This window comes from Penicillium solitum, assembly GCF_028829755.1.
Source record: "Penicillium solitum strain IBT 25940 chromosome Unknown utg000004l_segment0_segment0, whole genome shotgun sequence".
Classification (NCBI taxonomy): Eukaryota; Fungi; Ascomycota; class Eurotiomycetes; order Eurotiales; family Aspergillaceae; genus Penicillium; species Penicillium solitum.
Genome location: NW_027072124.1, coordinates 89,641 through 115,524, shown reverse-complemented (window position 1 = coordinate 115,524; position 25,884 = coordinate 89,641). Strand labels below are relative to the sequence as shown.

The 25,884-nt window shown below is 49.1% G+C and overlaps 10 protein-coding genes across 10 annotated transcripts; 8 read left to right on the top strand and 2 right to left on the bottom strand.

The window, feature by feature from the left end:
- Positions 1 to 1,933: 1,933 nt before the first annotated feature.
- N7455_006048 (uncharacterized protein) lies at positions 1,934 to 3,222 on the top strand (the record flags this gene model as incomplete). Its single annotated transcript, XM_040951308.2, has 4 exons — positions 1,934 to 2,117; positions 2,174 to 2,682; positions 2,734 to 2,980; positions 3,038 to 3,222. 4 exons carry the CDS (start codon positions 1,934 to 1,936, stop codon positions 3,220 to 3,222), a joined length of 1,125 nt encoding a protein of 374 aa, XP_040818425.2.
- An 895-nt stretch (positions 3,223 to 4,117) lies between these two features.
- Positions 4,118 to 9,200, top strand: N7455_006047 (uncharacterized protein; the record flags this gene model as incomplete). Its single annotated transcript, XM_065605216.1, has 2 exons — positions 4,118 to 5,304; positions 5,357 to 9,200. The coding sequence occupies 2 exons, from the start codon at positions 4,118 to 4,120 to the stop codon at positions 9,198 to 9,200; spliced, it is 5,031 nt and encodes a 1,676-aa protein (XP_065461070.1).
- Positions 9,201 to 10,030: 830 nt separating this feature from the next.
- N7455_006046 (uncharacterized protein) lies at positions 10,031 to 10,688 on the top strand (the record flags this gene model as incomplete). The annotated part of the gene is made up of 2 exons (XM_065605215.1): positions 10,031 to 10,202; positions 10,252 to 10,688. Coding segments are annotated over 2 exons (609 nt in total), but the record flags the coding sequence as incomplete, so codon positions are not given.
- A 3,354-nt stretch (positions 10,689 to 14,042) lies between these two features.
- Positions 14,043 to 15,750, top strand: N7455_006045 (class I SAM-dependent methyltransferase; the record flags this gene model as incomplete). The annotated part of the gene is made up of 7 exons (XM_065605214.1): positions 14,043 to 14,069; positions 14,137 to 14,189; positions 14,472 to 14,513; positions 14,699 to 14,739; positions 14,887 to 15,073; positions 15,128 to 15,556; positions 15,615 to 15,750. The coding sequence occupies 7 exons, from the start codon at positions 14,043 to 14,045 to the stop codon at positions 15,748 to 15,750; spliced, it is 915 nt and encodes a 304-aa protein (XP_065461068.1).
- A 682-nt stretch (positions 15,751 to 16,432) lies between these two features.
- Positions 16,433 to 17,328, top strand: N7455_006044 (uncharacterized protein; the record flags this gene model as incomplete). Its single annotated transcript, XM_065605213.1, has 3 exons — positions 16,433 to 16,652; positions 16,713 to 16,823; positions 16,891 to 17,328. The coding sequence occupies exons 1-3, from the start codon at positions 16,506 to 16,508 to the stop codon at positions 17,326 to 17,328; spliced, it is 696 nt and encodes a 231-aa protein (XP_065461067.1). The 5' UTR covers positions 16,433 to 16,505.
- Position 17,329: 1 nt separating this feature from the next.
- On the top strand, positions 17,330 to 17,689 carry N7455_006043 (uncharacterized protein; the record flags this gene model as incomplete). Its single annotated transcript, XM_065605212.1, has 3 exons — positions 17,330 to 17,387; positions 17,438 to 17,497; positions 17,571 to 17,689. 3 exons carry the CDS (start codon positions 17,330 to 17,332, stop codon positions 17,687 to 17,689), a joined length of 237 nt encoding a protein of 78 aa, XP_065461066.1.
- A 2,259-nt stretch (positions 17,690 to 19,948) lies between these two features.
- Positions 19,949 to 20,830, bottom strand: N7455_006042 (Hly-III-related protein; the record flags this gene model as incomplete). Its single annotated transcript, XM_065605211.1, has 1 exon — positions 19,949 to 20,830. The coding sequence occupies one exon, from the start codon at positions 20,828 to 20,830 to the stop codon at positions 19,949 to 19,951; it is 882 nt and encodes a 293-aa protein (XP_065461065.1).
- Positions 20,831 to 22,026: 1,196 nt separating this feature from the next.
- On the top strand, positions 22,027 to 22,443 carry N7455_006041 (uncharacterized protein; the record flags this gene model as incomplete). The annotated part of the gene is made up of 1 exon (XM_065605210.1): positions 22,027 to 22,443. One exon carries the CDS (start codon positions 22,027 to 22,029, stop codon positions 22,441 to 22,443), a length of 417 nt encoding a protein of 138 aa, XP_065461064.1.
- Positions 22,444 to 23,099: 656 nt separating this feature from the next.
- Positions 23,100 to 24,569, top strand: N7455_006040 (uncharacterized protein; the record flags this gene model as incomplete). Its single annotated transcript, XM_065605209.1, has 1 exon — positions 23,100 to 24,569. One exon carries the CDS (start codon positions 23,100 to 23,102, stop codon positions 24,567 to 24,569), a length of 1,470 nt encoding a protein of 489 aa, XP_065461063.1.
- An 864-nt stretch (positions 24,570 to 25,433) lies between these two features.
- Positions 25,434 to 25,832, bottom strand: N7455_006039 (uncharacterized protein; the record flags this gene model as incomplete). The annotated part of the gene is made up of 1 exon (XM_065605208.1): positions 25,434 to 25,832. One exon carries the CDS (start codon positions 25,830 to 25,832, stop codon positions 25,434 to 25,436), a length of 399 nt encoding a protein of 132 aa, XP_065461062.1.
- Positions 25,833 to 25,884: the final 52 nt, after the last annotated feature.

The window sequence follows — 25,884 nt, the reverse complement described above, 5'->3', positions numbered from 1 at the left end:
TTACGATCTGAAGTTTGTTGTGAATGATTTTGCAATCTTGGCTCGTCTTCTGGATCTCGGACTACGCGATACTGTCATTTAGCACCAAGGTGAGTGCCCACTCACTCCCTACTTACGATCGGTAGATCTCGGCTTATCTAAATTTGCATGTTCTGGGGGTGTCCAGCTCGCATGTGAAATACGTTAAAGATATCTATAAGCTGCTGCAATGATTTATACTTTCACATCGGACGTAGTAGACACCCCTCTGCCATCAGCCAACCAATAAAAACACCGAGAACAGATACTTCAACGATCACAAACTACGTTCAACCGAATCTAGTCAGAGGCGAGGAGAAGCAGCTGTATATTGGAACAAATACACACTGGAGCACAATAGAGCGAGCACTCCATGCAGATCCCAAAATCAAAATTCATCTGACAACTCACCCTACATTGGTCATTGGCGGTGGTACAACCTGCAAGTCTGCTGTTTACGCTCCGCAGAGGGGCGTTGGCGCAAAGGTCATATGTATTTGGCCCTGGAGCCCGCTAGGGACCACAACACGACTGTGCCCATAGTAGTACACTCTCAAGATCTACCTTTCCTTCCTCTTTTATAGCTCTACAGCTTCCACAATATCATCATATTGTGTTTCATGTTTCATGATCTCATCTACTAGCTTGTAGATTCAAACATTGACCGTTCTGGGGATTGTAGGCTATGAACCGCTCGAAAAGGTTTAGCGCTCGGGTTCCTCCACGGTTTTCCCCTCGCGTTTCGGCTCGACTCTCCCGATTTGGGTTAGCTCCACGATGGACCCGAATCAGCGCCCGCTTCGGCAGTTGACCGCACATCGGAGCCAACGATCATTTCTTTCTCTCCATATCCCGTTCGTCTAAGGTTATACAGTGCCCATCTGAATAGCATGCCCTGGAGACCCACGCTAGCAGCCAAGAAAATGGGTTAAGAACAGATGCTCGACATGTCAGAAACGGAGAAATACGTGTCACCTATGACTGATCTTGATTTCTTGGTATTGACTGACTTGTTGATGTAGGTGATGAGTGCAGGACAATTCGTGCCACCTCGCTCGGGATTAAGGCCGTTGGGAGGGTTATAGCACCATCACAGTAAATCGATCTCGAATAGTGCATAATTTGTGGATGACTTGAGCCGCAACTTCCAAATAAAAAAGGGCCGGGAGCTAGACGCGTCTCGAAGAAATGCCTATTTCTCTCTGGACGGACGACAGTCTTCATCAGAGGGCCATGATGACCCATCAGAGGTCCCTCGTCCTATTAAATTCTAGAGTATACCGTCATCTGCAGTCCCGAGTGTCGATTTCTCCGACCCTCTGATTCCGTTTGTCGGTGGTCGTAGGACGCCAGATACTCGGTATAAGAACAGTCGTTCGTATTTTGGAAACCCCAGATCAATCGTCAGTGATCAGTATTAAGCTAGTCGGAATAAATAGCGAAGCATGACGATATCGGGCTACCTCGATGTGTTACCCGAGGCGGAGAATGGAGTAATAGCGAACCAATATGTTTCCATTTAAAATAATCCGGCTATCGACCTATTCATGGGAATGTGTAGGGTAAATTCGGAGAGGGTTGGGGCCCTGAATGGTTTAGCCCAACTGTGAGGGCTTAACTGGTCCCACTCGGCCCTAAACCGACATTAAATCTGCAGTGAAATTGTGGGGTGGTCCAGACACAACGTCCATTCTGGGAAACCGTAGCCACTGCTTCTCTAAGTTGGTGTGTCCATGCTGATTGATGACTACAATTGGATAAGAAACTCTGGGGAACTCTGGGGTTAAGATGGAATCTAAAGGTATAAAGGCTTCCGGGGGTGAAGGGGTTTATTTACTTGAAATCGATTCTGCGCTTCATACGGAATTGTATATTCCCTTCTTTCAATTCAGCAAGACTACGCTTCATCCCTGCAATGCATTGGTCGACCTCGGTTCCGCTGCTCTGCAGCTCAATGCTTACTTTCGTCACGGGCTCGCTTGCGCTGGGGCGGACGGATAGGCACTATGCCATTATGGACAATGATTGGTATACAGTGGGCTTTGTACCTTATTTGGTTGCTCTTGATGGCGATGTGGAAATCCTAGGCTTGGCCTCAGGTGGGTATCTAAATTTTACTGCATTGGCGCAATTGTTCACTAAGTGTAACTTTAAGATACCGCCAACAGCTGGCAGCCACAGGGCGCATTGCACGCAGTGGCAACCCTAGAGGCCGGGAATCTCAGCTGTATTCCAGTCTATCCAGGTGCGACATGGCCGCTGATCAATACCCCCCACCGCTTCCGAGCATGGGAGATGATCCATGGCAAACTGCCCTGGGAAGGTGCTTTTGCGCCCGAGAAGAAGACTCTGGAGGCTGAGGGCAATGATCCTACCTCTGGCGATCCGAACCGCATCGTCAAGGAAGCTTTCAAGGAAGGCTTCCCGAAGGGCCGACCGGAAAGCTCCACCTCGGCGGCTAACTTCATGGTCGAGATGGTGCACAAGTATCCCGGCCAGGTATCCATATACTCGGCCGGCGCCTTGACCAATATTGCGCTTGCTGTGCGTATGGACCCGCAGTTTGCGTCACTTGCCAAGGATCTTGTGATTATGGGAGGGTATGTCGACCTGAACATGCTTCAGGCCACTGGAAGTATCATGCTTGCAGATCACCAGTCTGACGTTAGTATTCTTCGAATGATCCTATGATGGTGTTGACTCCTGAAAATATAGATCAATCTCATGATCGACCCGGAAGCTTCTAAGATAGCCCTGACGGCGGATTTCCCCAATATCACCATCGCCGGGAATGTTGCCAACCAAGTCTTCCCGACCAAGGAGTTCTTGGAAGAGGTTCACTCGGTTCCAAACCCATACAGCGAGCTCTTCTATAAGTATTACGACCTGTCATTGCCTTTCTGGGATGAAACAGCTGCTGCGCTGATGGTCGACCCTTCTATCTCTGTCAACCAGACTTCAGGTATGTCATATGGAAGGTAGATTAAAGATGCCATGGATTATGACTAACGTTTTCAAGTATATCTGGATGTGGACACATCGTATGGCAGTCCCAGCTATGGAAACATCCATGTGTACCAGAAGGCACTTGCGCCCCAGGGTATCCGGGAGGTGAACTATGTCTTCGAGGTGGATGGTGAGAAGCTCATCAGCCGGATTAAGCATGCCCTACAGTATCCCAAATCCTGTGCGGATTTGGAGTAGGTTGAGTGGACCGTCGGATTTGGCTTGCTTACCTATACTGACAGAAATACTGGGTACAACAATGTATGAGATGGTTCAGTGATATGTAGATCTCTACAAATGTATTTATCTATTAGCCGAATACAGGCACATACTGGAACCTCTATATGATGAAACTTATGATTATTTTATCTTTTGCACCTACCCATACTATGTATTAACTCGAATGTGAGACCCACTTATTTTTATCTATTTTATTTAATCTGTGGTAGGGGGTAGAAGTTTTTCAACTAGATCGGTATAGACTTCGGCAGAACCCAAAACCCAATAGGTTAAACCTAATAACCCAATAACAACCCATTTGAACCCATTCTTGCATAAAATATAGGTCTTAGCTAGACCTTGCCAACTCCCATGGGACTAAGAAAATTTTGGTCCCATATCCTGGTCCTATCTACTCCTATGGGACTAAAAGAATTCCGGTCCCATTACCCTAGTACAGTAGATTTCGAAAACGGCTTCCCCGTAGAACACTCACGGCTTGTTTCTCGGCCCGTACCCGAAACCACCCTATTTCGAATTTGGATTTGGTATTGACCATGCTTGGCTCACAATATATGTTAGCTTACCACTAGTCCGAAATTGGGCTAGTGTGGTTTCGGGTACGGGCCGAGAAACAAGCCGGGAGTGTTCTACGGGGAAGCCGTTTTCGAAATCTACTGTAGTCCCATAGGATCAAAGAGAGACTGTATAGGGTCACGGAGACAGACTGTACAGCGACGAGAACGCATCCGGCGTCTGTACTCGACAGTGACTGTACTAAATTTTAGAGAACTGCCCAGTGATAGCCTTTTTGTGCCACGTGGCGAAAATACCGACCTCCCGTATCAAGTGAGTAATGACGGGACGGGCCGCGATGCGAACCCCTGATCCGCCCGACCGCGATGAACGCGAGGATTCGCCACCGCGACTGTCGAGACCGAAACGCACCACCAAACCACCGAAAAACTATGCTCGAGAGCAAGAGATCGACAACGAGCAGAGGAAGACGCGACCGCTACCAAAGAAGAGAATCGAACCCGAAGACCAGCCTGACGTGGCAACTTCGGACGACTCCGCGACCGAGAGCGACGACCTCGATGTCAGCAATCTGGTGCAAGAGATCGCCAAACTCAGGAGGGAGATCAGACTCCGCGATGAGATACATAAGGAAGAACTACTAAAAGCCCAAGCAGAGATTGGTGCCACTCTCGCCGAGGTCCGACACGAGCTACAGAACCTGACTGATAGACCCTTGACACCGCAATGCCACTCCGAGGCATGCTCTCAGAACAACCATGATGCGATTCTCCGCGAGATTCAATCCTTGCGCGAAGAAATCAGCGTCCCCGCTCCCACGAGTTCCCCATCCTATGCAGATGTCGCGCGCACTCCTCCAACCAGTTACCCAAGCAACATACGGACACTGTCAACGCTGGGCACGACACCGACCACCTTTACCGAAACTTTGTACTGTACGATAGTCACCTCGAAGATGACCGAAAATGAAAATGAAAAGATATCCGCGGGCTCAATCAGGGCCGCAATCGAGAAAGAGATCCGAACGATGGATGATCACACCCACTGGCGCTGCCGCGCGGTCACCGTGAGTCCAAGAGACCCCAATCGGATCAGGATTGCGTGTCGTGATGAAGCCGAGCACCAGCTGGTCAAGAAAGTGGCGGAAGAAAAGATCGGAACAGGATCCCGGGTGCTCCGGGACGAGCTCTACCCGATCAAGGTCGACGGCGTCAAGAGGGCTGCGGTGCTGGATGACAACCATGCCATTCTGGCTGGAGCAGCCGTAGCACTGAGTGAAGAAAACGAAAGTACAGTCGCCAAGATGACGTGGCTTAGCAGCAAGGAAGCCGCGAAGCCATATGGCTCGATGGTCGTGTACCTCACTAAAGGCTCCGACGCGCGGAGGCTCCTGGCCGACGGATACTTCCACGTTGGAGGGGAGTCCGGGACAACCAGCGTCTTTGAATATCGGCCACGACCGATGCAATGTTATAACTGTCAGGAGATTGGTCACAAGGCATTCCAATGCCGGAAGACCCAGAAGTGCGCAAAGTGCGCCTCGGAGGGTCATCACCACAGTCGCTGCGATCAAGAGGTTCCAAAGTGTGTTCCATGCGGTGGGCCACATGAGTCGTTTAGCAAGAATTGCCGGAAGCTCTACCCACCACGTCATGAATAAAACACTTCGAATAATCCAATTGAATGTGAGGAAGCAGGGTGCCGTGCATGAAAGCTTAATGAACGACGAACAAACTAAGGACGCAGTGGCGTTAGCGATTCAGGAACCCCAGGCGAGGAGGATTCAGGGACGACTCTTGACCACCCCAATGGGACATCACAAATGGACGAAGATGGTACCCTCCTCCTGGAGGGAAGGCAGATGGGCGATCCGGAGCATGCTTTGGGTCAACAAAGATGTAGAAGCGGAGCAAGTGGCCATTGAGTCCCCGGATCTGACGGCAGCGGTCATCCGACTACCCGAACGGCTGATCTTTATAGCATCGGTCTACGTCGAAGGGGGAGATTCCTTGGCTCTGCATGACGCGTGTGGTCACCTGAGAAGGGCAATTGCGATGGTGCGGCGAGACACGGGCGCGGTGGTGAACATCATGATTATGGGAGATTTCAACCGCCATGATCAACTCTGGGGCGGAGACGAGGTGTCCTTGGGAAGACAAGGCGAAGCGGATCCAATCATTGACCTCATGAGTGAATTTGCTCTAAGTAGCTTGCTCAAACGAGGCACGAAAACATGGCATGGCGAAGGACAGTATGGGGACTGCGAGTCCACAATTGACCTCGTCCTGGCCTCCGACAATTTGGCAGACCTGATGACCAAATGCGTAATACACGGGACTGAGCACGGCTCAGATCACCGGACGATTGAGACGGTGTTCGATGCACCGTGGCCAGCCCCGAAACATCAGGAACGACTTCTTCTGAAGAATGCGCCATGGAAAGAGATTAATGCTAGAATTGCGAGGACTCTAGCCACCACTCCATCGGAAGGCACAGTACAGCAGAAAACCGACCAAATGATGTCCGCAGTCTCAGACGCAGTGCATACGTTAACTCCAAGAGCGAGACCATCGCCACACGCGAAGCGGTGGTGGACAACCGACCTGACACAACTCCGTTACATATACACGTACTGGCGCAATCGCGCTCGCTCGGAACGACGGACGGGGCGTAAAGTACCTCAGCTCGAAAAGATGGCCCAGGATGCGGCAAAACAATATCATGATGCCATCCGCAAGCAAAAGAAGAAGCATTGGAATGAGTTTCTCGCAGACAACGACAACATCTGGAAAGCCGCCAAGTACCTGAAGTCTGGGGACGATGCGGCGTTTGGGAAACTACCGCAGCTCGTCAGAGCAGATAGGACTACTACTGCTGACCATAAGGAGCAAGCAGAAGAGCTATTGTCCAAGTTCTTCCCCCCTCTGCCAGAGGGGATTGAAGACGAGGGGACGAGACCACAGAGAGAACCGGTGAGGATGCCTACGGTTGGCATAGAAGAGATCGAAAGACAGCTTTTTGCTGCAAAATCATGGAAGGCACCCGGCGAAGACGGTCTACCGGCGATAGTCTGGAAGATGACGTGGCCGACTGTCCAGCACAGGGTTCTCGATCTATTCCAGGCGTCACTGAGAGAAGGCGCGTTACCGACACAATGGAGACACGCGAAGATCATACCGCTCAAGAAGCCGAATAAAGAAAATTACACCATTGCAAAGGCGTGGAGGCCGATCTCACTCCTAGCGACACTAGGAAAGATACTCGAATCAGTGGTTGCTGAAAGAATCTCACACGCAGTGGAAACGCACGGATTGCTCCCGACCAGCCACTTCGGCGCCCGAAAGCAGCGATCCGCAGAGCAAGCGCTCGTGCTTCTTCAAGAGCAGATCTACGCAGCATGGCGTGGCCGACGAGTGTTGAGCTTAATCAGCTTCGATGTGAAAGGTGCCTACAACGGAGTGTGCAAAGAACGACTGCTCCAGAGGATGAAAGCGCGAGGCATACCAGATGACTTGCTCCGGTGGGTCGAGGCATTCTGCTCAGAGCGAACGGCCACCATCCAGATCAACGGGCAGCTTTCTGAGGCCCGAAGATTGCCCCAAGCTGGCCTGCCTCAGGGCTCACCCCTATCTCCGATCCTATTCCTTTTCTTCAACGCAGACCTCGTGCAAAGACAGATTGACAGCCAAGGAGGAGCGGTCGCTTTTGTGGATGATTTTACCGCATGGGTGACCGGGCCAACCGCGCAGAGTAACCGGCAAGGAATCGAGGCAATTATCAATGAGGCGCTCGATTGGGAAAGGAGAAGTGGAGCAACTTTTGAAGCGGAAAAGACAGCTATCATACACTTTGCTCCCAAGATGCGTAAATCGGACCATGAGTCGTTTATCATCAAGGAACAGACGGTTGTGCCCAAAGAGCACGTCAAGATCCTGGGTGTCTTGATGGACACGAGACTGAAATACAAGGAACATATGGCGAGGGCCGCGTCCAAGGGCCTGGAGGCAGCGATGGAGCTTCGGCGACTTCGCGGCCTTTCCCCAGCAACGGCGCGGCAGTTATTTACATCGACGGTGGCGCCAGTTGTGGACTACGCCTCCAATGTCTGGATGCACGCGTGTAAGGACAAGGCCATGGGGCCGATCAATCGAGTCCAAAGAGTTAGAGCACAAGCCATTGTAGGGACATTCCTCACCGTCGCGACCAGCGTAGCGGAGGCGGAGGCCCACATTGCCACCGCGCGGAACCGATTCTGGAGACGGGCCGTGAAAATGTGGACGGACATGCATACCCTTCCTGAAACAAACCCGCTCCGCAGAGGTACAGACCGGATCAGAAAGTTCAGACGATATCATCGCTCGCCGCTGTACCAAGTGGCAGATGCGCTTAGGCACATCGACATGGAGACACTGGAAACAATTGACCCGTTCACGTTGGCCCCATGGGACGAACGCGTACAGACCAATACTGACGGACAACATGAACCCCAGACTGAAGCGGGCGGGTTGATGCAGATCGCGGTCAGCAGCTCGGCACGGAACGAGCTGGTGGGATTTGGAGTCGCAATCGAGAAACAGCCACCTCGAAATCGAAAATTGAAGCTCAAAACGTTTTCCATCACATTGGGCGCGAGGGCAGAGCAGAACCCGTTCTCTGCGGAGCTGGCAGCCATGGCACATGTGTTGAAAATGATAGTGGGAATCAAGGACTACAGGACTACGTTGCTCACAAGCAACAAGGCGGCGGTGCTCACGCTAAGAAACCCCCGACGACAGTCTGGCCAGGAGTTTGTTTGTCAGATGTACAAGTTGATGAGAAGGTTGCGGAAGAACGGAAACCGCATCGAGTTCCACTGGATCCCTACTACCGAAGACAACAAGCTGTTAGGTCTGGCTAAAGAACAGGCCAGAACTGCAACACAAGAAGATGCTCTCCCACAAGAACACGTCTCGAGGATGAAGTCGACAACATTGAACATCGCACGGTCCCAAGCAGTCCCCAGCAGTGAGCTACCAGAGAACATAGGAAGACACGCAAAACGAGTAGATGCCGCACTGCCAGGCAAACACACCCGGCAGTTGTATGATCGCCTAACGTGGAAAGAAGCGAGCGTACTGGCCCAGCTCCGAACCGGCATGGCTAGGCTCAATGGGTATCTCAATCAAATTAATGTAGCAGAGACGGATCAATGCGATTGCGGACAAGCAAGAGAGACCGTGGAGCACTTCCTTTTCCGATGTCGGAAGTGGATGACGCACCGGACGGAAATGTTACAATGCACGCAGACTCACCGAGGAAACATATCTTTCTTCCTGGGCGGAAAACAGCCTTCTGATGATCAGAAGTGGACGCCAAACCTAGAGGCAGTACAGGCCTCCATACGTTTCGCCATTGCGACGGGCCGACTCGAGGCCACTTGAACATATCGACCAACATAACCCCCACCCCTTCTTCCGACCCTACTTACCCACCACCTCGTGCTACACATGGTAGACGCGCTTCAACTGCCGAAGATAGGATGTTGAACACTTGGAGAAGCACCTTCAAGCCAGCCTACTAACCCACGTACTAACCCACGAGAAACTCGCTGCGATACTGCTTTCTGGAAATGTTATATGTTATAAGGTTTTATGTATGGGCTTTCAGGAGACACAGCATACACAGATGGACATGTACAGTAGATCAGTGATAGTTGCCCTTTCGGCTCAGCCGCCGGGCGTTAATGAATTGTTTGTTTGTTTGTTTGTATCAAAGAGAATATATTCCTGTTTATGTGTTAAGAGATAGTATTGCACCGCCAAATTCGTAAGTTCTTGCCAAGCCTGGCGGTTGCGATCTGTGCAGTGGGAAATTCTTTCTAGGCCCTCGCTTTCCGCCGGGTTTAAAACCGTTGTCGCGCTGATTTATCCCTCAGTTTCTGCCCTGCTCTTGGAGTTTGCTACTGGAATACCACTGTCGTATTTATTATCATGAGCTTTGGACCTCTTTAATCTAACCAGGCTATCTTTTAAATAGGAAAGTGTTGTAACAGAAGTCACATAATGGCCGAATCGCTTGGCATTTTTATCTAGCGTCTGAGGCTTCAAATCATGGTTAAAATTTTCCGGACCACCCTCAAGAAAACTATGTCGATGCTTTGTGTGTTAATGTAATTTCTGGTGCACACAATTTATATTTAAAGCCGCTCATTGTGCTCTTAATCCCGTCCATCCAAGTCAAGCTAGCCTATAGTTCCTGAGGTCTTTCGAAGATGCATTTTTTCTTAATTGCTATTCTAGCCATTATTCAGGCTGGCACATCCCAAGCTGGAACCCTTGAGATCATAGATCATAATCGGCAATGTCTGATATGGTCTACTGATAATTATGGCTGCACAGGTTACTCTGCGTCATTTGGTCGTCTCGATGGAATTGATTGTTCAAGTAGGCACCCTCAAATTGAAAGTTAAGACCGCTCTTAACGAATTGCTAGAGCTCAGTGAGGTTGCCAATGGCAACCGTCATGAATTGAATATGCTCAAAGTCGACGTATGCGGTACAGAGGACGGTTCGCCTGTTGCTTGGATCCAGGTGAACCGCACGGGACTGGTCACATTCTCCAATATAAATGGGAATCAATCGTCCTGTGTACTCAATGATGGATTAAAGGCAGGTAGCTGGTGTATTACAACTGGAGAATTAGATAAAACAAACTCGCCCTGCTACTCATCTACCTATAAACTACCTACCAGCACTCCATCTACCAGCACTCCATCTACCAGCACTCCATCTACCAGCACTCCATCTACCAGCACTCCATCTACCAGCACTCCATCTACCAGCACTCCATCTACCAGCACTCCATCTACCAGCACTTCATCTACTACTACTACGAAAGATAGCCATCTCACTATCGTCACTGTTGCTTCTGTCACTAGCACTTCTACTAGTATTGTTTGGGTCACAGTGTAGATAGTGGAGGTTACACACACACACACACACACAATTTATTAACGCCCGGCCACTAAGCGGAAAGGGCAACTATCTCTGATCTACTATACATGTCATAATAGATATAGTACTGTGTCTCCTCAAAGCCCATACAAAAAGCCTTGCAATATATGTCATCTCAGATGTCCGTATTGCAGCGGATCCTCGTGGGTTAGTAATTTTGTTAGTAGACTGGCTTGAAGGCGCTTCTCCAAGTGTTCAACATCCTATTTTCGGCAGCTGAAGCGCGTCTACCATCTGTAAGGCGAGGTGGTTGGTGGGTCAGATCGGCGAAAGGGGGTGATTTATGTTCGTTGGCATGGTTAGGTGGCCTCGAGTCGGCCCGTGGCGATGGCGAATCGTATTGAGGCCCGTACCGCCTCTAAGTTTGGCGTCCACTTCTGATCATCGGAAGGCGACTTTCCTCCTAGAAAGAAGGATATATTTCTCGGTGAGTGTTGGTACATTGTAGTAGTTCCGTCCAGTGCGCCGTCCATTTTTGACATCGAAATAGGAAGTGCTCCACGGTCTCTCTCGCTTGTCCACACGCACACTGGTCTGTGTCTGCTACGTTGATTCGAAAGAGATATCCATTGAGTCTTGCCATGCCGGTTCGGAGTTGAGCCAGCACGCTCGCTTCTTTCCACGATAATCGGTCATATAGCTGCCGGGTGTCAAGTATTGATTTGTATTACTAAGTTGGGCACGCTTGATAATACATTGTAGAGGCGGCAGCATGTCTACCTACATAGACCCTCTCCATTGCATCCCCTTCGATCCTCATCCGCATCCTTCACGGGGCACAGCCAGTTCCGCAAGTCAATACCAGTTTGCACCTTAAGCCTACTTCCATAGCGGCCTTGAAGTCTCCATCCTCGAAGCCATCTTCAAAATCCTATTCTCTCAGTAGACCGACACGCGCGTCCGTCCTCTCGAGCCATATAGAAAGTGTCGTATCTGCAGTCCGCCCACCCAGTCTTCCGTCGCTTCCATTATATGCTGCGCCCCGCGGATTGTCAAATCCATTTCGCGCTACCTTGCAAGATCTCTTTGACAAGGCCGACCATGTCTCGCAGGAGTTTGCCCAGTTGTATCCTCTCTGTACACAGAGCAGCCAAGCAACACAGTGTTGTCCCTCCCACCAACCAAACTACCTCGTCGTTCTCTGTGTGGATTCAAGGATGCTGGGTCGTGTCGTGTCGTTCGTGGTTTTGCTTTTGGCTCTGTCGTTTGTGTATCCTCAGACCCAGCGATATCCTCCTTTCAACAGAGCAGCCCGAGAGCACCCCAAGGGTGTCCTATCCCACGACCCTAGTGTCCACTGATTGTAGGATCGGTTTCGCAGTCGTGTGTCGGGTGGTTTTCAAAGTGTTCCCTTGTCGCCTGTGCGTGGGGTCAGGGCCCCTGACCCCTGACCCCTGAGCTCTCGCTCCCGCCGTAGCCCTAGCCAGCGGACAGTGCTGGCCAGTGGTGACTCTTCTTAGCTCTGCGAATACACCCCAGGCAAGGCATTTTACAGGTTCCCTGCCGGCATCACGTGGAGGTGAGAGTCGTCGCCAGCCCTCGGATTCTACAGTCGTTCTCGAAATCGGCTTGACACATATACTCTTGATCACTCTTTTCTGGGCCCCACCGCCAAGGCCTTAGCTCAGATCAATCATTGAGCGGGCCGCATTAAATTGTGTTCCTAAATTTAATGCGGCTTAGACATTAAATAGAAATAAGATGGAAAAATATATACACACACACACAATTCATTAACGCCCGGCGGCTGAACCGAAAGGGCAACTATCACTATTCTACCAGTACATGCATGTTTGGGTATAAGCCGTGTCTCCTTGGAGCCCATACAGTATTTCCTCTCGTATTTGCCATTTCAATTTCCAATCTCATAGCAGGTCCCTGTGGGTTAGTATTGGTTAGTAGACTGGCTTGAAGGCGCTTCTCCAAGTGTTCAACATCCTATCTTCGGCAGTTGAAGCGCGTCTACCGTCTGTCGCAGGGGGTTGGGGTTAGTAAGATGGTGATTTTGTCCGTTCGTCGGCAAGGTTAAGTGGCCTCAAGTCGGCCCGTAGCGATCGCAAATCGTATTGAGGCTCGCACTGCATCCAAATTCGGCGTCCACTTCTGGTCATCGGAAGGCAATTTTCCACCCAAGAAGAAGGAGATATTACTTCGGTGAGTGTGGGTACATTGCAACATTTCCGTCCGGTGCGCGGTCCACTTCCGACATCGAAAGAGAAAGTGGTCCACCGTCTCTCTTGCTTGTCCACATGCACATTGATCTGTCTCGGCGGCATTGATTCGAAAGAGATATCCATTGAGTCTTGCCATACCCGTGCGGAGTTGGGCTAACACGCTTGCTTCTTTCCACGATAGTCGGTCATACAACTGTCGCGTGTGTTTTCCTGGAAGGGCTTTATCCACTCGTCTCGAATGTTTCCCGATGCTCTCGGGTAGCTTACTGCTGGGGATTGCTTGGGTACGCGCGATCTTTAGAGTCGTCGATTTCATTTTCGGGACCTGTCCTTGCAAAAAATATATATGTATAGTGATATCAACTTCTCAGAGCTCTGCTCATACTAGGAATCATGATTCCATTTTATACTCAAATAGATGTCCATCCTCTATTACCGCGGCTGAATCTTGCAGTTAATGTACACTGATTGGATAAAAAATAAAATACTTCCAATTATGGACCTCAATCGCCCCTTTGCTTAGCCCTTGACCTGGTACATCTCTGAGAACCATGTTCACCCATACCTCCGCAGCAAGACTGTGTCAACATCAGGAAAATTGAGTCCAATCTGCCTCAGGGTCAGATTTTGACCCTTTATCTCATATGGCTTTCGTTTCTCTTTTGCATTGAGTTTCGTTCTGCATGACAGATAAAAACTGCGCCTTCCATTTTCGCGTCATCTCACCTCATGGCGTGTTTTGAGCGGGCGGGGATTGGGGGTGGAAAAGCCATGAACACGTCAAGAAACGCTGATCAGGACTTGAACCCGCCATTAAAGGTCTGTGCGCCACCGCCGTCGAGGGATCGTCTATCAATACTTCCCCGTTCCAATGAGAAGATTTCTACGGCTAATTGGCGCACCTGGAAGTTCGTGGAGCCCCATGTGGACCGTCAGCTCTCCTTGTTTTTTAAAACGATTAATCGCACCCCGCATTCACCACTGGCTGTTGGAATTTCTTTACCTATTTTTCTGGTCGGAATTGCTTGGGATTGTTAGTTAAACTATTCTAGCGTTCGGAAATCTATTCCTCGGCTTCCACGATTCCACCCTCGAAATGCCAGCCAATGGGAAAATTGCGGTCGTAAGTGCTACCCAAGCGGATTGACTTGGCACATTCGTCTGATTTTCATGGTCGCTCTACAACATAGGACCCCGACTTTTACCTGGTCGACGACAAGTATGAGCCTAGCGATTTCCAATCGTATGTGCTCCCGCGATGTTTTCCAGGCGATCTTGCACGAGTATACAGGAGCTGACGAGTTGTCTATTTTGGGCGGTAGAGAGACCACATCTCTTGCTTCCTCCATCTACAAGGGAGTGATAGATAATGGCCGACGGTACGCGATCTAGAAGTGGGTCATCAGACAAAGGTTCCATTCTCATGATCATACCCAGGTACCAAACTCTCCGAGAAGGCAAATATTGGTACTTGCAACATCCTAAAAACTACAACCATCAACACGATCTTCTAACCTCAACACAGGGGCCCTTCTGATGAGCAGCAATTCGAAGCTCTTGAAGCAGGGTAGGTGCCCACAACCCCCAGGGCCACTGTATGCGCACTGACACCTCCAGACACTTAGTTGGCGTGGTCATGGATTCCGAAACTAACAACCCTCTGTTTCAAGCCCCGATCAAAAACCCTAAGGTATCAATTGTCTTGCGTAATTTCTTTTTCGGTGGCTGGATCTCAATACTCATAAAAATTAGCGCATTCTTGATGTCGGTACTGGCCGAGGAAGCTGGGCAGTGTGAGCCTTGCCCCCAATCATACTTATCCCACAGTGGTAGTAAAGTCCGCTGACTGCATCCAAAATCTAGTGATGTGGCAGACATGTTTCCAGAGAGTGGTCCTCCCCAGCATCTCTTCCCTCGAAACTCATGCTAATCCCACCCAGCCCAGGTTCGCGGCGTCGATCTCTACCCTCCACCCATTGATTGGATGCCCCCCAATTGCATTCTCGAAGTCGACGATATTCTTCAGGAATGGACATGGCGCGAGAAGTTCGATCTGATTCATATACGTCTCATGCTAGGCTCTTTCACCGCGCCTGAGTGGAAATCTGTTTACAGGCAGTGCTACGAGTAGGATATGGTAACTTCTCGACGGGTATAGGTTAATAACACCCATTTCTCTAGTAACTTGGAACCGGGAGGTTGGTTCGAGCAATTTGAAGGGGGCTGTAACGTTATTTCCGATGACGGCAGCTTGCCTAAGGACAGTTGCCTGGCAAGCTGGGGACCAAACATTGTCGGCGCAGCTGCAAGATCTGGACGCTCAGTCGACACGCTGGACACTATGCGCGGGGAAATTAAAAAGGCCGGTTTTATCGAACTCCGTGAAAAGGTGTACAAGTGGCCCATTGGCCCGTGGCCCAGGGACCCTGTCCTAAAGGAAGCTGGCCGTCTGAATTGGCACATGTGGAAGACCGGCATGGACGGATATGCCACATATTTACTCACTAAGTTCGGTCTTCCCGAGCCATGGAGCCTAGAGCAAGTCCAAGTCTTTGTTGCAAAAGCCCGGGCTGAGATCAGGAACCCAAAGTACCGTATCTACCACGTCTCGTGAGTACTCATTTTGTGAAACTTGTGTGTTCTAGGTATAACGCTAACGTGGGACTAGGCGACGAATCTGGGCCCGTAAGCCCACGGTTAAGGAAGCTGTTAGCATCTTTGCCGAGAAAGAGAAGGCCAAGAAGAAGGAGAAGGACGCTGGGAAGAGTAATACCAGTCAGTTGACAACACCAGGATTAAGGTGAGGTGGTACCACCCTCACAGAGAGCGTTTTGAGCATCCACGCAGTAATCTATTTTTCGCCTCTTCGAAATTGCACATAATGACCTCCTGTCAATCTCTGGCTTTTGTGTAGCCTGTATACCATCGTGGAGGCTCATCTTTCTCCAAGCGATAGCTGGATATATCTCATAGATCACGCGTAGCCGGTTCCGATTGGAGCTGTCGAATTGAATGGCATCAATATGACTGTTATAGCAATTTTCCTATGCCCACAACTCAAGAAGACATTCGCGAGAGTCACGTTGCGAAATGTCAAACAATCAGTGCGGGCATCGATGACTAATTCTAATATATGCATTTTTGTATGGTCTGCTTGGTATACCAATGAAAAAGCCACCGGCATGACTAATACCGGGCCGTGGAACCTACTGCCCTAGTTGTCGATTATCACGTTTGCCCCGCTCCGCTCGAAATGCGGCAAAAGTCTTGGCTACCGTCAGCTTCATGCAAGCTCTTTAGGCCTCTATTGTTAGACTTGTTAGCCCTCGCATTCTATTCTTGTACCCACTGATGAAACATTCTTCCTGCTTGCCAAAATGATTGCTTTCATGTGGCTGGATCCTTGCAATGTGATTTGCGAGTGGAACATTCCATCACAAGCCAATGATGACGTCGTTCCTTTTCTTACATAACAATTCAATTAAGCTTCTTTAATGCCGTTAACATCTTAGCGACAGCCAGTCTATGCTCTCTCGGACACATCTTTGCCCTCGAAGCCATGGGAAATGGGGGCAGCAATGCCATCATTATCACCACTGCAGTTTTCTTCGTGTTTTCGCTAGTCACTGTCTGTCTCCGCTGTTTTGTTCGGTTGAAAGTTGTAAAGGCTTTTGGATCCGATGATGCGTTGATGGTAGCGGCAGCAGTAAGTATTATTGAAAAAGTGCCTTTCAAGTACTCAATTATCAAACTAAGACGCATGCAGGCTTTTAATACAGCATTCGCTATATGCGGAATCGTGGGCAGCATCTACGGGATGGGAAAGACGACGGAGTTTTTAAGCCATAGACCAGACGACATTCGCCGCGGCTTACTAGTAGGTGGTTGTAACAGGCATCCTTTGATGCTTAGAGCTTGCTGACTGCTATGGCTGATAGTGTTAGTGGCTAGGACAAATCTTTTACGTATTTACTTGCACCATTGCAAGACTATCTATTGCCACCAACCTTCTTCGTCTTACGGTTGAGCGCATCCATTCGTGGATTCTTTACAGTATTATGGTGCTTTCGACGGCGGTGGGAACCGTTTTTCTTTTCTTCACAATCTTCCAATGTCGGCCAGTCGCTTATTATTGGAATCGATCATCAACGGAAGGGCGATGTCTTGAGATAAACACTCTTCTTGGCATCGCCTATATGTATAGTGGGGTGGCGGCAGTATGCGATTTCACCCTTGGCTGCCTGCCTGTTTTCATGATTTGGAGGCTTCAAATGAATCGTGGAACGAAATTTGTTGTGTCGGCAATTCTGGGGCTTGCTTGCATGTTCGTATGCTCCTTGCTCTCCTGTTTTGGACCTGATGCTGATAATGGGCAGAGCTAGCATGGCTGTCATAATCCGCATGCCATTTTTGCATTACGCAGGCAAACCAGACTTCCTTCGTGAGTTGATTTCATCGTCTAAATCCGTCATCCTTCTAATTTGTTCGCAGATGAAACAACACAGGTTTCAATATGGTCGAACGTAGAAGCCAGTCTAGGTATCGCTGCCGGTAGCCTAATAACGGTTAGACCATTGCTTCGAGTTTTAGTTAATTCTTTTCCAATTCTAAGCAGCTGGTCTAGTTAGTCTAGTAGTGAAGAGCTTAGATCGCGTTGGAAACGCCGAATCCACTCTTTTCATTAATCCGCAATCCTATCCCCTATGCCATCAGGCCCACAGCCTCAAACCCGCTCCAGCCTAGGCCTGGACGACTGTGCTGGGTTTATATTCGTTGTATATGAGCATGTTGGTGCAATTAGTCTACCGGTCTGCGCGGCGCCTCTGATCGCGAACATGCTGGTGTACGAGCATCTACTCGTATCGAGATCCCCGCGACCCACCGTTACCGAGCACATAAACCCCGGGCCATTGTGGATGAGAGTGTTCAACCTTCTATGGTTCGAGCTAGGCCTCCGGGGAGGCATCCTCCTCCTTTCCCTAGGCCTCTTCCTGCTGCTGATCCCGCAATCACCGGTCGGGTCGAACAACAGTACCGCTTGGCACAAGGGTAACCTTATCGCCATATTAGTCCTGAGTTCATTTCTTTATCCCTTTCCTCGTTTGGGACGCTTTGTTTGCAAAGAAGCCCTTTGTGCCGTACCGCATGATCAACAACCGCACCGTGGCGGCCGCGTGTGTTCTCGATGCGCTAGACCTTCTTCTACTACTCGGTATTCTCCATCCTCTTCCCCAACTATCTACAAGTGGCTGCCCACTTCAACCCTAGCAAGGCAAGCTGCATTGAGTACACCAGTCCTTCCCCCGCTATATTTCTCTCGCCGTAACACGTTCTACAAGTAACTCACTACGTGTGGCGTTAACGACTCATAGCTGGTCCCTATGGGTTAGTATTGGTTAGTAGACTGGCTTGAAGGCGCTTCTTTAAGTGTTCAACATCCTATCCTCGGCAGTTGAAGCACGTCTACCGTCTGTCACAAGGTGCTGGGGGTTAGTAAGAAGCGGTATTTCATCAGTTCGTCGGCAGGGTTAAGTGGCGTCAAGTCGGCCCGTAGCGATCGCAAACCGTATTGAGGCTCGCACTGCTTCCAAGTTGGGTGTCCAGTTCTGGTCATCGGAGTGCGATTTTCCACCCAGGAAGAAAGATATATTGCTTCGACAAGTGTGGGTACATTGCAGCATTTCCGTCCGGTATGCGGTCCACTTCCGACATAGAAAGAGGAAATGGTCCACGGTCTCTCTTGCCTGTCCACATGCACATTGATCTGTTTCGGCGGCATTGATTCGAAAGAGATATCCATTGAGCCTTGCCATGCCCGTGCGGAGCTGGGCCAGCACGTTCGCTTCTTTCTACGATAATCGGTCATAAAGCTGCCGCGTGTGTTTCCCTGGAAGTGCTATATCCACTCGTCTGGAATGTCTCCCTATGTTCCCGGGCAGCTCACTGCTGGGGACTGCCTGGGACCGCGCGATATTCAGAGTTGTCGATTTCATCCTGGGGACTTTGCCTTGCGGGACAGCGTCTTCTTGTGTTGCGACTCTGGCCTGTTCTTTCGCCAGACGTAGAAGGTTGTTGTCTTCGCTAGTGGGGATCCACCGGACGCTAATCTGATTTCCATTCCTCCGCACTCTTCTTATCAGCTTGTAGATTTGACAGACAAATTCCTGGCCTGACTGTTGTCGCGGATTATTCAGCGTGAGAGCCGCCGCTTTGTTACTCGTGAGCAGTGTAATCCGGTAATCTTTCAGTCCCACGAGCGTGTTTAGTTTATGCGCCATTGCTGCTAGCTCTGAGGAAAATGGATTTTGCTCTGTTCTTGCGCCCAACGTGACGGAAAAGGCCTTCAATTTCACTTTTCGATAGCGAGGTGGTTGCTTCTCGATCGCCACCCCAAATCCCACCAGCTCATTCCGTGCCGAGCTGCTGAACGCGATTTGCATTGATCCGCCTGGTACAGTCGATTCCTCGGGAATGAGATAATCATCAGTGTGCACGCGTGATTCCCATGGTGCCAGTGTAAACGGGTTGATAGTTTCCAGCGATTCCATCTCGATGTTCCTCAACGCGTCCGCTACTTGGTATAGTGGCGAGCGGTGGTATCTCCTGAATTTCCTGATCCGATCTGTGTTTCTGCGGAGAGGATTGGTTTCCGGTAGCGTGTGCAGGTCCGTCCACATCTTCGCGGCCCGCCTCCAGAATCGGTGTGTGCCGTGGCAATGTGGGCCTCGGCCAGCGATAAGAATACTCCCGCCCGCTAGTGCCAGTAACCACCCCCTGCATTACGAAACTTGACAAATAAATCAAGGGTCAATCTACTGATCTGGGATATTCTGTATTCAATGCCATGGTTGTGTTAAATAAATATACACTAACTAGGCCCGTAAGAAGTAAATACCAACTATCCTCCTTTCATCAACGAGCAGGCATTTCATCCCGGCCTCCAAGTATGCGAGTATCGTCCTGCTTCGAAGTCTGTGCCACCTCCCCGGATATGAATAGAGTCTACGCTGCATACTCAAGCACCGTATGCAGGATAACCCTCGAATAAGTGACAGCGCTGTAGGCCAGGACCAAGTGCATCACATAGAGACTGGGCCGCCAACCATTCACCACGCCCATCCTCTCCAACGGCTGAAGCAGATAAAAGACACCTCCAAGAGAATTCCAGATGGCGACTCGACCAAAATGTACCGCCAATAGTGGGGGGATTTGAAATGTCCCGGTCAAGGCATGAATGGTTGGTATCAGCGAAAGTAAGCCCAACGAGACACAACTGTACGGGAAACGGTACCGCGCTGCATAGGTACTGGGATCCCAGACTTGGAAATCCACCAAAGTCCCAACAGCAACGACGGTGAAGGCCGCTAGGTATCCGAGCTGGAGGGAAGGCTTGGCACGGAACAGCAACACCACGGAAGGAATAGTAGTCGTCCAGATCAGGACCAAAACGCCTCCAAGCTCCAGCTTTTGCCACTCTGCCGCATCACTGCCGTGGGATGCGTATAGGATACGATATACCAGGCTGGACAAGCACCAGAGGATGACGCCTGCACAATAGACGAGCAACGACAGTGAATCCAGAATCCCTCCCGGAGATGATGGGAAGTGGAAGAGTAAGAAATGAATCACAAAGAGGTAAAAATACGAAAGACCGAAGATGCTGATTATAGCGAGGATTGTACAGTCGCGCAGAGTGTGAGCTTGAGGACCAGCCATTGCACTTGGGTCGTTGATCGGTTGGGCAGAAGGGGTTACCGCTGGGTCGGACTGGGACCTGGAAGACGGTGCAGATGAATGGGTTGGTCTCTTGGAAGTGGTCCAATCGGGCGTTCCGTCACACCACACAGTAGGAGGTCGAGATGGCTGACGCTGAAAGGCAACCATCTTAATTCCAGATATTACCATGGGGTAGGCGGGCTATTTAAATGAGAACAGGAATGGAGAAGGTAAAGCGGCTAGTCACATTCACTTGGTGGAATTGAACAAAGGTGTGTGTCCACTGTCGGAATCCAATCCACGAATTCTGTCAAACTACAACTGTCAACAAGGAGAGGGTAGTTTCATTGATGCCAACCAACATGGCAGGTGATTTAGAGAGGAGAGGGTGTTTAGAGAAGGTGTTTAGAGAAGGTGTTTAGAGAGGGTGTTTAGAGAGGGTGTTTAGAGAGGGTGTTTAGAGAAGGTGTTTAGAGAGGGTGTTTAGAGAAGGTGTTTAGAGAGGGTGGTTAAAGAGGGTGGTGAACGGTTCCATCGTGTTGTGATATGAGGCTGGTGCAGATCAGGAACCAAGCCGCACCGTCGGAATTAGCTCCGAAGTGTCAATACAGACGACCAAGTTGATTGGAAATCAACTTGGCTAATTGTTGTATATATAGGCTCATGTATCCCTCTGAAATAACAACTCAATCCATATCTTTGAACTACAACACATCGCAAAATTTGGAACGGTTGTTCATCAACACATCGAAGGTCAGGCCGGCTTCAGAAAGACACATGTTTCAGCTAATATTATCAAACTTTTGTTTGATAATTGATTACCCAAACATGATTAAGCACTTCACCTCCTCAGTTCGGGCCTGCCATCATTTACGTGGTGGTTGGCTCTAGCTCTTTTCTGCTGGGATCTGCGATGGGAGTATTCACTTACCTATCAATTTCACGCCCATCAATTACTCATGGTTAAAGCCATCAAATTGAACTCATCGAACCATTTATTTATTCTGGTCCAAGCATTTTGTTCAATTTGACAACATACGGAGCTGGCAAAAGCTGCCGCTTTAGCTATCCTCAATATCTAGGTGGCTGAACACCCAAGCGAACTAACATCCGAGAGCTTTCGCTGTAGCCCTCAATTTTCAATCACACGAATGAGAAACAATCACCGGATGTCCCTGGCGACCCATAATTCTCAACTGCCTCCAAGAGAGCATTACATGATGAGTTATTCCTCCTCGACCGCCTATCGCCGTCCGAGACCTGCATCTCCAGCATATAGCCGGAACGGCTCATACTATAATATCATTACGGTCGTCTAAAAAATTACTACCTTTCCACGGCAGCAAAAGAGTCGGCTGAGCGCCATGGAAGAAATCGCGGATATTGTTCGACAGATCGGCCGACAGCAAGGAGAAAACGTATACTTCCGAGCTTGCTACGCCCTTTTCAAGCACCTGCAGGATAAGGCCGGTCAAGCGTCTGAGGAACTGCTCCGCCTCCATCGATCTGGCGCTTTTGGTTCATCCGATGACGAGTTCTACGCCGCCTACCAAGTCGCACACGAACTCCGAATCTCAGTACATGGTCTGGTTGACCAGGCATGCAAAGCCCAGTTGGCATGTGAGGAGTTCTGCCAATTGGAGCCCACATATTCGGCTCGTGAATCTTTTAAGTTTACAGACATGATGCAAACAGCCGAGGGGTCTGAGATCAATGCCCGGGAGGACTGTGGTAGCCCCCGGTCCATGCGGTTCATATTACTACCAGTGAACGATATCTGAGGGCACCCCGTGCCGTATAGTACGATCACATAAGGACTTCGACGAACCGGTGCAATATCCCTCATAGTTCCTTTGCTATATCCATTGTGAAAAAAATGAACGACATTAGAAGCCTATAGAATTTTGGTAGATCGTAGTAGCAGCCCATTGGCGGCCTTTGAAACAGTAGTAGAACATTATCCGCAGCGATAGGATAGCATTTTTAAAAAATATATTTGCAAGGTAGTCAAATCTTGTGGAATACAGCAAAATATTAAATCTAAGTCAGGTCGAATGTATGGTTCCTTATCTGAATTCATATTTGTTGCTGTCTGGTTGAAATGCCTCAGTTTTCTGCCAAAAGCTGCAGTTCAGTGCTATGCCACTATAAATATCAGTGACTTAATTGGCCCATCAATTTACTGACCTTGCTTGTTTTATTTGCATGCATGATAGAAGCCATCCAATGGACTGCGTCTTGGTAGATGGTTAAAAATGTTTAGCTAATGGTAAATAACAAAAACATTCATTTTCGGTGGGCAGCAATTTCTAGGGAAAAGAAAATAAAAAAAGCAAGGTTGTCTATACGATAGACTTGAGAAAATATAAATAAGGGAAGGCCTTCCATCCGTCTCAAAGGTATCCTTTTCAGATAGCATTCTCAGCTAGTTTCAGCAATGTCTTCCCCAAAGCCAGAAAGCGGAGTCGGAAAACAATACAGTACGAGAAACCAACCACCCAAGGAGTATAATGTACAAAGACTTCAAAATTTAGCTGAAAATGGAGGTAAGATTTCTTCAGCCAAAATCAAGGCCGTGAATGAACAAGTCTCGTACGTCCAGCCAAAGACCAGCGAAAAAGCCAACGCGCATGCTTCCGATCAAAGCCAGGAGGTTCAGCCACAGTCAAAGCCCCAATACAGTCCGCAAGACGGCCAACCAAGTTCGGATGACTCAAATGAAGCTGCTCCACTCGAGCCAAACGACATAGATATGGGAGATACTGAGCCTGAAAGGGAACTATCTGAACCGCCTAATCCGAAGATGGCCAACAATGGAATGAATTCCAGTAGTTCAGCACCAGTTAACGTCAACGACCAGTCGGATGACGAGGTGCTGGTTGATCTGAAGAAGCTGTCAATTGGCCGGGATCAAGATGGAGAACCAGACGCCTGGAGCCGCCTAGGAAGGTCACTCGTATTGCTGGTCCGATACGGACCCTACAAAGCGGCAAAATACCGAGTCCAAACTGCGAACGGATACAACACTAAAGACATGCAAAAAGTATCGGATCTTGAGACTCGAATTTCTCACGTCACATACCGAGGTCAAGATGGAGAAAAGCATATGCGGTACACCAGGAACAACATTGTCGGCATTGTTGGCGTGGCAATCCAAGAAAGGAAAGTCTCAACCAAAGAGTACAAAGCTGCTCCCACAGCATATATCAAAGTCAAGTGGCAAGACATCGATGAGGCCGATCAAAAGTTGTTGACAAGGAACACCTGCTGGATTACCAACTCAGATCTCGTCAAATTAACAGATCGGGCCACGGCAGGGCAAAAGATATCCGACGCCTGGGAGAAGCAGGAACAACGTTACAACCACTGGCAAGGCCAGATGGGAAGAGACAGTCCTGATCGTTCGCCCAGTCCCTGTCCGCTGGATACTTTCAAAGCAGAAAAGGATCGGACAGTAAAAAGAGAGAGCACAAGACTAGCTACGCAAGAGCTACTGCCTAGTTCAGAACATGGACCAGCCGCAAGAAATACATATCTGGAGCCGGTTCCGACAGAGCGGGCGCTAGGGAAGCGCCCGGAGGCAATCACGGAAGAGCCTTCCTTTTCAGGCCCAATAAAGCAGGAAATGGACAGCGAGAACGAACTATTTGTCCCAAATGAAGTCTCTGTCAATGATTCAACCTATGCAAGCAAGTTAGCCCCCCAAGGCGAGCAGCCAAGCTCAAGTACTCAGGTGGTGACGTACAGCATCCAGACATACTTCGAAGATAAAGCCAGAAAACGTGGCTGGGACTGGGACAAGATGAGCGCCATGGAGCGTGAAAGGAAAGAAGATGAGCTATTGGCATCCTACCGTTTCTACAAAGATCAAATGCAAATTCTGGGTGGAGTTGAAGTGGCAATATGAATTGCATTCATAATTTGGAAGGGTTCAAGTCGCTGGCGACGTAAGCCCGATCAACTGTGATAAGGTTTCCTGATTAGTTATTATACAATTGTTTTTGCTTGTGACATATCAGTTTAAGATTGAGAAATTGGAACTTCGTTTGTTTAGCTTCGAGTTTACTCCGCCACAATAAACATATAACTAGTACAGTCTTTCGAATTAATAATTGGATAAATCTCCAAGACCGAATCAACAGACACTGAAGCAAGATATGGTGATTTCTTTTACACGTGTCCACCAAGACGGCTTAGCAGAGAACATGCTGTTTGGGCGCTGTTACGTCTATATATGACTTATTACTTATAATAATAGAACAAACAAATGATAACTAGGCGTAAGAACAAAAAATTGTCCTGAGCCCATACCTGCAACACTGCAGCATGAAGCCCATTCGGAGCGATCTGTAGGGATAGGCGTCTAAAATTTCATTCAGCTCAGATCGTATCGGCCTTCATGTAACTTACATGAAAGACAATTAGGTGTTTTGAGGGGTGCTCATCTTGCCGCAATTCTCTGCAGTTCTGTTTGCGTACCTCGTCACCTTTTCCATACCTCCTGGGCAGACCTTGGTTTATATAACCGGCATGCCAAATAATGATTTGGTACACGCCTCCAGCATCACCAGAGGGGTAAAGCCACTACCTGGCCAAATAGTGCGCCATTGCAAATGGTAATGGATAATTTACGCGGCAAGAAAGACTTCGATCTAAGCAACATTTGAAAGCTTGACATACCTTTTCTTGGCAATTAAAATACATAATTTAAATTGATCCACAGGCCAGAACTATTGAAACGAACCAACTAATACATACAATAGAGGTTTGCCTAATACATGCTGCCTTTGTCCTTTGACTTCCCGCCATCGATGCTGCCAAATGGGTTCACTTTAATGGCACTCAATGTGTCAGTGGTATGTTCAGTTCCATTGAGGTCCGCCGGAAAGAGCACAAGCACTGATTCTCGCGAAGGACCCTGATTTTCAAGTTCCTCTCCATGCTGTTCCTCTTCATCCTTAAGTATGACTCTTCCCAACTTGATAAACTTATAATAAGCAAACAATGATGAGAATATAAACAAGAGAAGACTGGTCACCACGACCGTAACAATAGCCATTACAGACCAGTGAGCTGAACGGGAAGTGTAAACGTTGACAAGCGTAGTGAGAAGCCCAGCGGCTGCATTTAATGCAGCAGGCCTACGGTTTTGCCAATTGTGAGAACCCATGATTACAAAACTTTAGTGGGCTGTGCGTACTTACATGAAAATCTTGTTCACA